The sequence below is a fragment of the Herpailurus yagouaroundi genome, unplaced genomic scaffold (genome assembly GCF_014898765.1).
Source record: "Herpailurus yagouaroundi ecotype Mexico unplaced genomic scaffold, PumYag 208, whole genome shotgun sequence".
Lineage (NCBI taxonomy): Eukaryota > Metazoa > Chordata > Mammalia > Carnivora > Felidae > Herpailurus > Herpailurus yagouaroundi.
Window position 1 is genome coordinate 10924695 of NW_024412439.1, and position 13075 is coordinate 10937769.

Sequence of the window (13075 nt, forward strand, 5' to 3'; positions counted from 1 at the left end):
GTAGGACGGCCACACACGGACAAGCAAGGCCGGGTCCTCTCACCCCTCCCGGTCTCACCCACACGGACAGCCCGGCTCCGGGCGCAGCAGCAGCAAGAGTGCGGGGCAGATCACAGAAAACCCCGGCCCGGCCCCGTTGAGCAAGAGGACAGTCCATCGCCCTCTCGGTCAGCGGCTCCTCTTCTGGACAACAGAGACCACAGGACGGCTGTGCAGACACGTGGGGAGCACTACGGGCACCCCTGCGGAGCCCGGTGGACGGCGGGGCTTCTGGACGGGGACACGGTGGTGTAAAAGGCAAAAGCAGCAGCAGTCGATAGCCAAAGACACAACTTTATTGGAAACAGGAGTGGGGGGCGCAGGGGAAGACTAGGACTCAGGCTCGGGGGCCGCTGGGGGCTTCTCGTCATCAGGGGGACAATCGATGAAGTCAGCCAGCATGGCAGCCGTGTCATCCTGCTCCTTTCGGGGCAAAGACACGCAATTAGAAGCGGTCACACGGGGAAGAGCGGGGCGGCCGAGGTCGCCAGGGCACCCGCAGCCCCCCGCCCGCCCGCCTCACCTTCTCCTGCAGGGCCGCCGTCTCGGCCTCTGCCGCCGCCTCCATTTCTTCGGCCGCAGGCGTCTCCGGTGGGGGTGGCACCTTGTCACCCCCGTTCTCAGTCCCCTCTTCCAGCAGGGGCGGGGGAGCCGAGGGCTCCTCCTCCACCAGCTCCTGGGGCGGTGGCCCGGCCGGGGGGCTCCCCGTTTCCCTCTGCCCCTCACCCTGGGAGGGGAGCACCTCGGGGGCCAGGGTGGGGGCGGCCTCGGCCCCCGGCTCGTCCTCGGGCCCGGGCTCCTCCACCTCCAGCAGCAGCCCGGGCTCCACTCCGGGCTCGGGCGGGGCCTCAGGGGGCTGGGCAGGGGGCAGGGCAGGGGCCGGGCTGGGGGGCGGAGGGCCCCCTTCTTCGGCCGGGCCGCCTGCCGGGCCAAACTCCACCTCTTCCAGCTCCTCCAACTCGTCCTCCTCCTCCTCGTCCTCCTCCTCCTCTTCTTCCTCCAGCTCACCTTCCTCTTCCTCAAACTCCTCTTCAAACTCCTCTTCCTCCTCTTCTTCCTCCTCAAAATACTCCTCTTCCTCCTCCTCTTCCTCCTCGAAATCCTCCTCCTCCTCCTCTTCTTCCTCCTCCTCTTCCTCTTCCTCCTCCTCCTCCTCCTCCTCCTCATCGCTGCTGTTGATATTAATTACTGTCAAGTCTTCTTCCAGCGCGGGGGGTCCTCCGCCACCAGGCGGCCCTTCGGGGACCAGCTGGGGTGGCGGCAGCGCCACGGGGCCCGGCACGGGGGGTGGCGGTGGGGGTGGGAGAGGCCCCGGGGCCGCGGGAAGCTCTTCAGGCTCCTCCTTGGCCGGCACGGGAGGGGAGGCTGTCGGTGGCCCGGCTGGAGCTGCAGGGGGGGGCGTGGTCCCCGTGGGGGGTGGGGGCGGCAGGGGCGGCAGCCCCTCAGGCACGATCACCACGCTGTCGTCGGAGTCGCTCTCCAGGGAGATCTCCACGTCGGAGGCCTCCTCCTTATCATAGTGAACAAAGGCTGGTCTTGGCACTCGGCCCCCGAAAGTTTCATCTGGGGGCACGGCCGGTGGAGGGGTGCCACTAGGGGCAAGGACGGGGTCGTCGTTTGAGCCTGCCCGGTGGTTCTCAGGGCCAGGCAGGAGCCGGGGGGGTACAGACACCAGGCCGGGGACAGACAGGCCTAAGTGGTTGGCTGTGGCTGGAGGCCCGGGGCGTGTGGGGGGCATGGGGCCCGCCGGGGGCATGGGGCCCACGGAGGGCATGGGGCCCACGGAGGGCATGGGACCCACGGAGGGCATGGGGCCCGGGGGGTGGAAGGGTGGGGCCCTGAATGGAGACGGGGCCTCGGGAGGGGGAGCCGGGGCAGGCGCGGGACAGGCCGGGCCCATGGACGGCCGGGGGGGACCGCGGGGGTGGGTCAGAGCAGCACAGGTCACCAGTGCTTCTGAGCAGAAGGACGAGACCTGAGGAAAGACGGAGGCAGGCGTGGCATCAGGGACAGGACAGGGGTTCACGGCCCCAGAGAGGGCGGGCCCGTGGCGTCAGGAACAGGACACTCCCGACAGCACAGGGGTGGGCTCAGGTGGGCAGTTACCTCCAGGCTGTCCTCTCTCTGGCCCAGCGAGAAGGCTTGCAGGGCACAGGCGAGGGGAGGCGGGCAGCGGGGAGACGGCGCCAGCAGCAGGGCCAGCAGCAGGCGGTACAGCTCCCGGCGGCAGCGGGAGCTGGTATAGGGGGAGCTGCCCAGGACCTCGCCCTGCTGGACCCCCATGACCAGGGGGAGCACCAGGTCGTGCAGTCTCTGAAAAGGACACGAGCGCACCTCGAGACGTCGCCAAGCCCACCCGAGCCTTGTCCGGGTCTGCACGCCCCACCTCGGGGGGCAGCCCCCGCGCACGGCAGCGCCCGTCTCCACTGACCCTGTGAGTCTCCTCCTTGATGAGAGGCCCGCACATGAGGACGGTCCGACTGAGGCCTGGGGGAGGAGAGGGCGTCTCAGGCGGGCCAGCGGGGCTTCCGCAGCCCGAGCCGGACAGCGGCCCCGGCCCTGACTGGTTCGGTCGAGTCGCTGGGCTTCTCGACAGCACACCGGGGGTCAGAGGAGTGCCTCCGGCGCCCAGGGCCGCGGGCAGCACGGGCGGGTGAGGAAGCGCACTGCGCACGCACGCACAGACGCACTCACAGACGCGGGGAGGGAGACCTTCCTCTCCACGCGGCAGGTGGCGGGCCGGGGGACACACAAGACCCAAAGGAAAGTCACCCTCGAACCACACGGTACCAACTATGCTCCTGCTTCCCGATCAGTGACTACGAAAGCAGGAAGCCCCGCTGAGCAGCCTGCTGGGGGTGGTGAGTGGGGGGGGGGGGGGGGGGCGCAAGCTCCGCGGGGCAGGGACCCCCCCCACCCTGTGCTGCAGCCGCACGGGGCAGGTAGCAGGGACCCTGCGGGAGCAGGAAGAGCCCGGAGCCCCATGTGACGCAGGAGCCCAGGCGTCCGCAGCCCCGGGCCGGCCCTGGGCCTCACGGGCACCGCTTCAACAACGGCCCCGGGCTGCCGGGCACGGCCTCACCCACCTCTCAGCGCGGCCGCGCACACGTCGCTGTTGGCGTTGCTGTCCCCCTTCCGGTGCCCGGGCGGGGCCGTGGCCTCCCCCATATCCAGCTTCAGCTTCTTGGGGGCGCTGGGCTTCCCGGACTGCAGTCCCCCATCAGGGCTCCCCCGGGGGCTGCGCAGCTGGCGGAGGAGGGAAGCGGGAGTCACACACGTGGGCAGACACAGAGATTAGGGAGCAGGGGCGCGGGGGACGGTCCCCGGCCAGGAGCCCGGGCCTCGCTCACCTTGAGAGCATCGGCGGGCGGGGAGATGTCACTGAGCATGTGGGAGAGCAGGGCCTCCCCCGAGGCGCCCCCCTGCAGCACTCCCGCCGAGGCCCCGCACACCTGCACCCACAGATCTAACACGGCATACACCTTGGTCCGCACGGCACTGAGGGGCGAGCGGAGAGAAGCCTGTCAGGGGGCCGCCGGCCGGGTCCCCTCGGGGCTCCCGGCCCACCCTCCCCTCTCTACCCCTCCTTCGCCGCTCACCTGTAAGGCCTCTCCTGGCCCGGAGGGAGGGCATCCCTGCCGAGGTTCCAGGCATTGAGGACCTGGGGAAGCAGGCGGCTGATCAGGGCCCCGAAGCGCAGGAGGCGGCTTCCGCACCTGGGGGTGAAGACAGAACAGGGACCCCGTTCTGGCCCCGCCCCTTCACGACACCCCACCCCTTCATGACACGCCGCCCCGTCCCACTCACGCGAGGATGAGCGCGGAGAGCAGGTCCAGGGCGTCCAGGTGGATGGAAGGCAGGAGCAGAAGACGCAGGGGACCGTCCCCAAGCAAGCTCTGCAGGACGCACGGCAGAGGGAAGGCGCGTGCGGGAGGGAAGGGGGACCGCACACGTGTGCACACAGGGAGGAGCCCGCCCCGCGCCACGAACCCGTCCCCGGAGACAGACCCCGGAGAGAGAAGGGGAGGCCCGGCTGACCCCGGGTTCGCCGTCCCCTAGGGCAGCGTGTGCCAGAGGCATTCCTGGACGGGGGAGCGAACCCACTGGGATGTGCACGCGTGTCACGAGAAGCCCGGGGAGCGGTGGCGTCTGGACAAGAGGAAGGCGCTGGCCGGCACAGCCTCAGGGAGGGCCCGATTTGGGGGCTTCGCCTCCTGCACGGTTCTCCCAGTCGCCCCGGTCCCGAGGAAGGGCCGCGGACAGAGCACGAGGTCCACTTACGATGTTCTTGGCACTGATGCTGAGGGTCCGGCAGATGATGTCCAGGATCTCCTGCACGGGGACGGACACGGGAGCCCCAAACTCAGAGCTGATGGGAACGAGAGCAGGGACACCCTCAGCACGAGCTCCCCAACGGGACCCCCTCCCCCCCGCCCTCACTCACACACCTGAGCAGGAGCCCCAGGCAGCGTGCCAGGCCCGAAAACCTGTGCCGAAGCCGGAGGAGGGTGTGGGCGTCACCGTCTTCCGAGGGCGCGAGCAGCACATCCAGCCCGGGGCCCTCACACTGCACGGGGGCTGTGCGGAAACATCGGCACTTCGCACCCCGACGTCCCTCTTCCGTCCCCGTCCCTGTCTCTCACGGGAGGTGACCCCCACGTGCTGAGCCGCACCACCCCACACCGCCAGGCGCTCCTCCCGGGCCCCTCCTGCGGCAGCCCCTACCCGTGTCCGCTCCCTCGTACAGGGCCCCCAGCAGGCCGTGCAGGGAGGCCAGCAGGCTGTGCAGTTCCTGTTCCCAGCTCTCCGTGTGCTTCAGGCCCTGGGAAAAGCCGGCCCCCAGCGAGGGCAGCCTGGCGTAGCACTCACAGGCCAACTGCGGAAGAAACGTCAGAAAGCAGGCAGACGGGAATGCGGCCCAGCGCCAGGGCCACCCCCGACCCCCCGCCCCAATGGGCCGAGAAAGAGAGCTCGGAGGGGAACAGGAAGGGACGGTGGGGCGGAACACAGATGGGGTGGGGAGGTGACGTCACAGTCCAATGGCAGTGACAGCAAGAAAAGCCAAGGAAGAGAGAAGAAAGCTCCAGCTCAGGCCCCCAGAGTCTCCACCCCCCCCCCTTTCCCTTTACCTGCTGGAGCTGAGGGCTCAAAGCATCCACGCGAGACAAGAAGAATGAGGCCAGCTTGCCCTGGGTCAGGGGACAGAGAGGAAGAGGCTGGTGAGCCAGCGCCCAGGCCCTTCCGTCCTGCAGACCCAGGACGCAAGGCAGGCTAACGGGCTCCGTGCCTGGAGCGCACCCGCTCCGGGGTCCAAAGACATCCCGAACGTCAGCCCTCACCCTCAGCCTGCCTCCCGTTTGGCCCCACAGACACTGGGCTCCCTCCCATTGATTTCTGCAAAATGAGGGTCCTCTCCCTCAGGCCAAAAGGACGCAGTCCTGAAAAAGCGGCAACCACCACACTCCCACCCCTGCGGCTGAGACACGGCGACAGGTGCACGCAGGGAAGTGTGGCCCCAAGCCGAGGTGCGGAGGGGCGAGGGCAGGGCGAGGGCAGGGCAGGGTCAGGCAAGAGGAGAAGGCAGTATGGCAGGGCCAGGTCCCCGCCCTGGGCTGCGGTGTCACAGCGCCCACACGAGGCCTCACTGGGGGGGCCACAAGCTCTCTGGGGCCAGAATTGGGGCCTGGGAACGTGGCAGGGAAAGAACCATCTTTATCATCTTCACTAACCCGTAAGTGAAACGCAGGGTTTCTTTCCGTTATAAACGGAGACAAAAAGCCACGGTGCCGTCGGCAGTGCCCCTGACGGCCACCGGCAGAAACCGCTTGTTTTCAAAGCACGTTATATTTACAGGCGTCCTGAAACATCGCTCCGCTAATCTGAAACGTCAGCAGCTATTAGGTCCTGTGATCTGATGCATTAACGGCGAACTACACGCTGCTCCACCACAATTTTTTAAAACACCCATTTCGGTCAGAATCGGTCTCCCTCGCACTTCCACGTGTTTTATGGCTGTGAAAACACTGGCACAAATGAGCGCAAGGACACTGACGTGAGGACACAGAAAGAGGGGACGGACCCCACCTGCAGGGGCAGAGTCAGGAGGACACGAGGCATCAGCAGGGGCAGGGGCTGGGAAGGGGCGGGAAGGGGGCAGGAAGGGGATCCACCTGGGGACACACGTCAGGAGCAGACGCGGCCTCCACCCCAGGCCGGGGGGTCCTGTGGGGGCGGGGCCCCACACACACAAGGGTGAACTTGCAGGAGAAAAGAGCGGCTGTGGCGCCGGGCCCTCGGCAGGGCCTCGGGATGGAAGCGGGTGGAAGCGGAGCATGTGGTTCCGAAACCAAGCAGACGGCTCCCTCCCACCTGCCCCGTGGCAAGCGCAGTTCTCGCGGACCGGTCCCACCGGGACAGGGACAGCGCTCTCACGGCTGGTGTGGTGTGGAGAGGTTCGGAACACTTCACGGAAGACGGGAACCGCCCGCGGGGGTCTGGACTCCCCGGCCCCCCAAGGAGGACATTTCCTGGAGAGCGGCCAGAGGCCCAGGTGCGGTGGCGCCCTGCCCTTCTGGTCACCTTCCCCGAGACGCTGGTGCAAAAGAGCTGGGCCGAGGCCAACACAAGTCTGCGTATGCGATCGCGACGGAGCACAGCTCAGGGACGCGGCTCTGAGCAGGAGGCTACCCCAGATGACCCAGCAGGCCAACCACAGCGACGTCTCACTCGGAGAGCGCACGCACGCACCCACGCGAAGGGCGGGAGCCTCTCCAGGGGCTTACTGTTCCGGCTCATCCCGAGGAACTACTCGCCCATTCGGCGGGGGGAGGAGAGCCTCCGCGGGGCTGACCTCACAGACTCGGGAGGCCCGTCATCTGGGAGGGGTCATCCCGGACTCGGACGCCGCCACTGCCCTGGGATGAGCCAGGGGGCAGACGGACACTCCAAACAGCACTTATCGGTTTCCCAAGTACAAGCCGCCCTGGAGCCTCTCACAGATTCTTGTCTGAAACGTGGCGTCCACAGGGGGACGCTCTCCAGATGACACTGTGTTCTCAGCGAGCCGAGGCAGGGACACAGGGCCCGGAACATCTGGAAGTCCTGCTGTGACCTTTGGGAAGACACTCAAAACGCAGGCCAGAACGTGTCCCCAAGGCTGGGGATTAGCGTGGATGATTGTCCTCTCACAGGGAGATCAGAGGCACCCACGCAGGATCCCCTGGCATCCAGCCCCCCGACTGCGGGAGTCCAGCAGGCGGCGACACCCCAGCTCCCGCCTCGGGGCACAGGTGAGGGCGGGGGCGGGAGGACGCGGGCCCTCAGGAGCCGCACCAGAACGGACACCCGCCCTGACCGGTGGGGGCTCGGGGACAAACACACGGCCTGCGTGGTTCCAGACGCTAATTTACAGAGCGCTCCGGAAGGAAGGCAGTTTTTACTGAACTTAGCACAACTTAGGCTGAATTTTATAAAAACAACCCAACTCGACTTTAGAAAAATCTAGCAGTTGCTCCAAAGGCCTTCTTGACAAAATCTTGCCCTGACTACCCAGAGATCCCGTCACCTGCCATCAGGGTAGCCTGTGAAAACCCAGACTGATGAGGACCTGACCCCGTGCCACTGAGAAACAGCTCGAGGAACCAGTGCTAAAGGCTCGGCGGACACGCTCCCGGCCCACGGCACGTCCGCCCCCAGGGCTCCGCGTGGCCCTCCCTCCCCCAGCCGAGACAGCCGACCGGAGCCGGCATCCGTGCGGCTTCCCCGTGGAAGCCTATTGGCCCATCCAGGCTGCATTCTTAAGAGCTTCTGGGGTCTCTCCTGCGGGAAAAGCACGGGCTCGAAGGGCCGACCGACGTGGCACCCGCCCTGGCTTCAGAGCTACGAGGCTTGCAGACCTGACGGGTAGGTCGGGGAAACCGCTCCGGGCCCGCGTCCTCGTCTGTCTCACCCACGGACACCAACCCCCCCCCCCCCCCCCGGGGACCACCGCCGTGACAGGGTGTCGGCCCCGTGGCCGCACTCGGCGGGTGCTGCCATCAGTTCTCTCGCTTTCCTTTACTTTCTCGACTCGGTCGCAGAACCAGGGGATCTTACTTTCAACGTAAGACCCCCTAACGGCAAACTCCCCTAACTGGTAACGACGGTGGCCGACGGGCAACCACACCGCTGAGCGCACAAGGAGCCACCAATCTGCCACGCATTCCAGTTCCCTACAGCTCCGCGCGTCCCTCTGAGTGGCGGGACGCCCGACGGTCTGCCGAGCAGCGCGGAGCATGACGAGGGAAGAAAAACCACAACCAGCGGGCCACCCGTTCGCTCTCGGGTACGAGGCTGGCATCCGAGGCCACGAGCCGGTTACGCGGCACTCTTTAACGGACTGCTCTGACACGTGCTGTTACTGTGCCTCCTGGACAGTCAAACTGCACTTCTCTCCCTGACCCACTGATACCCTGCCCACGTGACCTAGAAAGGCTTCGTCGAACAGCCGCCTTGCACGGGTCATGACAGCTTGGGGGAAAGGGTGGGGAAGGGACAGAGAGCTTAGTCAGGAATACAAGTTGATACGGGGAAGTGAGAAGTCAGGAAGGCTTCCTGGAGGAGATTACGTGAGCTTCAGGAACAGAGGACGGCGGGAGGGCAGGAAGGCAGGGAGGGGAGGAGGGCAGAAGGGCCGAGTCAGGGTTAACAGCCTAGACTCCGGCCATAGACACAGGTTCCGAGCTTTCTCGACCTCAGGGAAGTTATACTTCATTCCTTCAGCCGTGAGGACGCGATGAGAGAGCATTTAAGACTAGGAGGCGGCATGGTCACAGCTGCTCAGAACACTCCGCGACGCGACCCGACGCGACCCGACGCGACCCAACGGTCTGCGGTGAGACAGCCACCGCGCTGCGCACGATCACTTACCTTGAGAGACCCACAAGCCCGAGGAAAGTAGGTCATGCAAGCCTTCATCCCCTCCATTGCGGAGAGCTCACACTGTGGGCAGAACAGAAAGTGAGGCCGGGCCGGAGAGCCCAACGCACCCACCCACACCCCACCTGCACGCCCCCCCTCCCCCGCCCCCCCCCCCCCTCCCCCCGGCCCCCCCCACCCCCACCCCCGGCTCTAGCTCCACGGAGGGTAAGCGCTGTGAGGGCTCTCACCTCTGGCCTGAGGCCCAGCAGGGAGGTGAGGAGGCCGGGCAGGTGGTTCGTGGAGATGTCCCGGAAGAGCGTGGGCAGCTGGGCCGCGTACCGGAGTAGGTCCCTCAGGACGGCCACGGCCAGCTCCATCGTCGGGGGCGGGTCCTGGGACTGAAAGCAGCGACACCCGTGCTCCCAACCTCACCTCTGCGGTCGCGGAGAGGAGGCGGCGCGACACGGGGCTTCTGGGAAACCCCACGGGGAAGGTCACCACCGGCAGCAAACCCGCCAGGGAAAGGCGCGCTGGCGACACGGGGCACCCCAAGGCAGCGCCTTGGTCCACAGAAAGGACGCGTGTCTACATGTCAGCATCACGGGCGTCTGGGGGCCCCGAAATCTGGGAACGCGCCTTCCAGAGCCCACTGACGGAAGTCTCAGATCCTCCCGTGCTGCGCGTCCCTGCTAGGAACGGAGAGGAGCGCTTCGCACCGAAGCTTCAGCCGTAATAACACCGCCCCGTGTCGCCACGCTGGCTCCTGCCCGGCTCAGACCCACCCTGGACTCACGGAGGAAAACGCCGTCTGGATCTAGAAGGGCTTCCCAGAAGGAGCAGGAAGCACCTCTCTCCCGCCAGGCCAGAGGCCCCCGGCAACCGAAGCAGTAAGAACGCTTAGTGGGAAAGTGAGGGCCACAGTCACAGAGGACACGGAAGCCCAGCCACGGGGATGCCCCCGGCTTCCCGCCGCCGCGACTCCCGTGCGAGGACCAGTCCCCTCTTCTCAGAACCTGACACCATCGCCCGGCCCCAGGCCTGATCTCCAGCCAGTCCCCCCGAAGGACTCCCACGGACGCTTAGCGGCACGCGGGTGCCCCCACCGGAACACCCTTCTCCGAGCCCCTCCTGGCTCTGCCCACTTCCCCTCCATCTTGAAAGGACTGTCCGGCTTCCCGACTTCATTCCATCTCCCCACTCGCTTTCCCCACCCCCGGGTCAACCCGGCCTCAGAGTCCCCCGCTCGGCCAGAAGCACTTCCCGGGCCTCATAACCCAAGCTGCCAGATTGGAAACCAGTACTCGTCCTCGCCTCCCTCCACCTCGGAGGGGCGTAAACACCTTCCCCATTTCCACACCACCCGCAGTCCGGGTGTCCCCGTGAGCTCAGCCTCCCCCACCTGACCGCTACGTGTGGTGCGCCTCCGAATCCCGTGCGGGTCGGCACTCCAGGGCGCTCGCACCCGCCCCCCCCCCCAGCTTCAGCTGCCACCCACTGCTGAAGGGGGCTCTTCCCCTTCGTAAGACGCACCAACGAAAGCCCGCACCTGCTGAACCCCCGGGGTCACGCTCTGAGATCAGGGGTACGCTTGCCAAGAGGGCTTCTGACCAAGAGGATGGCCAAGGCCATGAGCCCGGTGCTTCCACCCGTCCCCTACGAGCCTGGCTGCCCCCGCCGCCCCCCCCCCCCCCCCCGTCCCGTGCCCTGAAATCCGGGAGTCGTCCCGGACACGTCCTCCCCTGAAGGGTTCTGCCATCGGGACCTGTCCACTGTGCCTCCGACCCTCTCTTGCACTCAATCTACTTCTCATTGTGTCTACGGCCTCTTGTCCAGTCCCAGCTACCCTGACGTCATCTCCCTTCTGCGTGGTCTCCCTGCCTCCGACCCGGCCCCCTCCTAGTCCCTTCTCCACACAGCAGCCCAAGCAACCCTTCCAAATGAAAATCCGATCACGTCACGGCCACCACCACCTCCTTCTCCTCACCCCTACGCAAAACCTTCCATGAACTCCCACCGTTGTGAGAATAAACACCAAACACCTTCACGTGCCTACGAGGCCATACGTGGTTTGGGCCCGCCTGCCTGCCTGCCTCCCCAGTCGCGCCTCGCCAACCCCGCCCAGCCACAGCAGCTTGCTCAGAATCCTTCAGAGGGGCCAAACTCCTCTTTTCTCCCTTTCCTAGTCCAATCCACTCCGACAAACCCTCCCTGAACTACTGGCCCTGATCACAAAGGTGCCCACGTCACCCCAGCCTGGGCCACACTCTCGTTATGCCTTCTCAAGAGAACCGTGCCCTTCACTTCTGACAGCACCCGCCGTCGTGCGTCATCTCACACGCGTTGTATAGTTCTTGATTTTTGTTTAAAGTAGGCTCCACGCCCAACGTGGGGCCTGAACTCACAACCCTGAGGTTGAGTCATATGCTCTACCGACTGAGCCGGCCAGGAGCCCCGACTTAACAATCATTCAAGCAAAGTCTCTTGGGTCACCAGACTCTATGGTCTGTGGGTGCCTGGTGCCTGTTTTTGCAAGGCCCACAAGCTAAAAACGACTTTTGCGTTTTTAAATGGGTAGGAAACAAAAAAAAGGGAACAAAATGTAACAACACCCATGTGTGGTCTGCACAGCCTAAAACACTTACCATCTGTATCACAGAACGTACAGAATTTTCCAACCGCCATACGGTACACCTGAAACTGCTACCACGCTGTAGGTCAACCACACTTCGATAACACAGTTTGGGGAAAAAAAAAAAAAAAAGGCTGCCTGGGGGAGCATCTGGGTGGCTCAGAGAAGCATCCGACTCCCGGTTTCAGCTCATGTCTGGGTCTCGGGGTCGTGAGTTCACGTTCCACGCTGGGCTCCACTGCGGGCGTGAAGCGTACTTAAAAAAATAAAACGGAGCACCTGGGTGGCTCAGATGGTTAAGTGTCCCAACTCTTGATCTCCGCTCAGGTTATGATCTCACGGTTCGTGAGACCGAGTCCCACGTTGGGCTCTGTGCTGACAGAGCAGAGCCTGCTTGGGATCCTTTCTTTCCCTGTCTCTCTGCTCCTCACCTTACACTCTCTCTCACTTGTGAGATAAATTTTAAAAATAATAAAAATAAGTTTTTATTGAAATATACGTTTTAATAAAATACAACTAAAAAGGTGGCCCGAGATAGGATAAAACACTGCCCTTGGGTTATGTTGTTGAGGGAGAAATCAAAGGAGTTATGCTGAAATGACGCACTCAAAATAAGTCTTAACGATAAACAGCACGATCTAGAGAGCTTCTGAAGAAACAGAAGTACAATTACGTTAAGGCCTTTGGTATCTACTCCGTATAAGTATTTGAGAAAGTTTTCAGTAGTTTAAAAATTCAGAAGCTAATTATCAACGTTTTATTTATTTTTGGGAGAGAGACAGAGCATGAACGGGGGAGGGGCAGAGAGAGAGGGAGACACAGAATCGGAAACAGGCTCCAGGCTCTGAGCCATCAGCCCAGAGCCCGACGTGGGGCTCGAACTCACGGACCGCGAGATCGTGACCTGGCTGAAGTCGGACGCTTAACCGACTGCGCCACCCAGGCGCCCCTAAAAATTCAGAAGCTAATTAAAACCAGCTGAGATCTGGGGTGCCTGGGTGGCTCAGTCGTTCAGCGTCCAACTCTTGATTTTGGCTCAGGTGATGATCTCACAGTTCGTGGGTTCAAGCCCCCACATCAGGCTCTATGGTTAAAGTGTAGAGCCTGCTTAGGATTCTCTCTCCCTCTGTCTCTGCCCCTCCCAGCTTGTGTGCATGAGCGCACTCTCTCTCTCTCTCAAAAAATAAAAAACACAAAAAATTTTAAGTTGCTGACATTTGAAAGCTTTCACGTGCATTTACGACAGGGTCCGCAAAGTACGGTACATTTGAAGAGCAAGATGGATATAAGTATGCTTTGGTTTCAGGGGAAAATTAGAATGACCACAACTGAGTCTATTTAAGAAGAACATCCTGGGGCGCCTGGGTGGCGCAGTCGGTTAAGCGTCCGACTTCAGCCAGGTCACGATCTCGCGGTCCGTGAGTTCGAGCCCCGCGTCGGGCTCTGGGCTGATGGCTCGGAGCCTGGAGCCTGTTTCCGATTCTGTGTCTCCCTCTCTCTCTGCCCCTC

The 13075-nt window shown here is 63.9% G+C and overlaps 1 protein-coding gene across 3 annotated transcripts in view; it reads right to left on the reverse strand.

The window, feature by feature from the left end:
• Positions 1-313: 313 nt before the first annotated feature.
• The window catches only part of PELP1 (proline, glutamate and leucine rich protein 1), a 21478-nt gene continuing 8716 nt past the window's right edge, over positions 314-13075 (reverse strand). Inside the window, exons 1-15 of one of the 3 annotated variants that reach the window (XM_040453452.1) lie at positions 9454-9847; positions 9186-9335; positions 8947-9018; positions 5169-5228; positions 4765-4915; positions 4488-4617; positions 4321-4408; positions 3847-3935; positions 3639-3755; positions 3390-3537; positions 3126-3285; positions 2471-2526; positions 2146-2352; positions 563-2014; positions 314-462 (exon numbers count right to left, since the gene is read on the reverse strand). In XM_040453452.1, the coding sequence (XP_040309386.1) occupies positions 370-462; positions 563-2014; positions 2146-2352; positions 2471-2526; positions 3126-3285; positions 3390-3537; positions 3639-3755; positions 3847-3935; positions 4321-4408; positions 4488-4617; positions 4765-4915; positions 5169-5228; positions 8947-9018; positions 9186-9314 (2952 nt within the window). In that variant the 5' untranslated portion in view covers positions 9315-9335; positions 9454-9847 and the 3' untranslated portion in view covers positions 314-369. Of the gene's footprint in view, positions 463-562; positions 2015-2145; positions 2353-2470; positions 2527-3125; positions 3286-3389; positions 3538-3638; positions 3756-3846; positions 3936-4320; positions 4409-4487; positions 4618-4764; positions 4916-5168; positions 5229-8946; positions 9019-9185; positions 9336-9453; positions 9848-13075 lie in introns of those variants that run through there. The other 2 variants (XM_040453450.1, XM_040453451.1) reach the window with 2 other exon arrangements.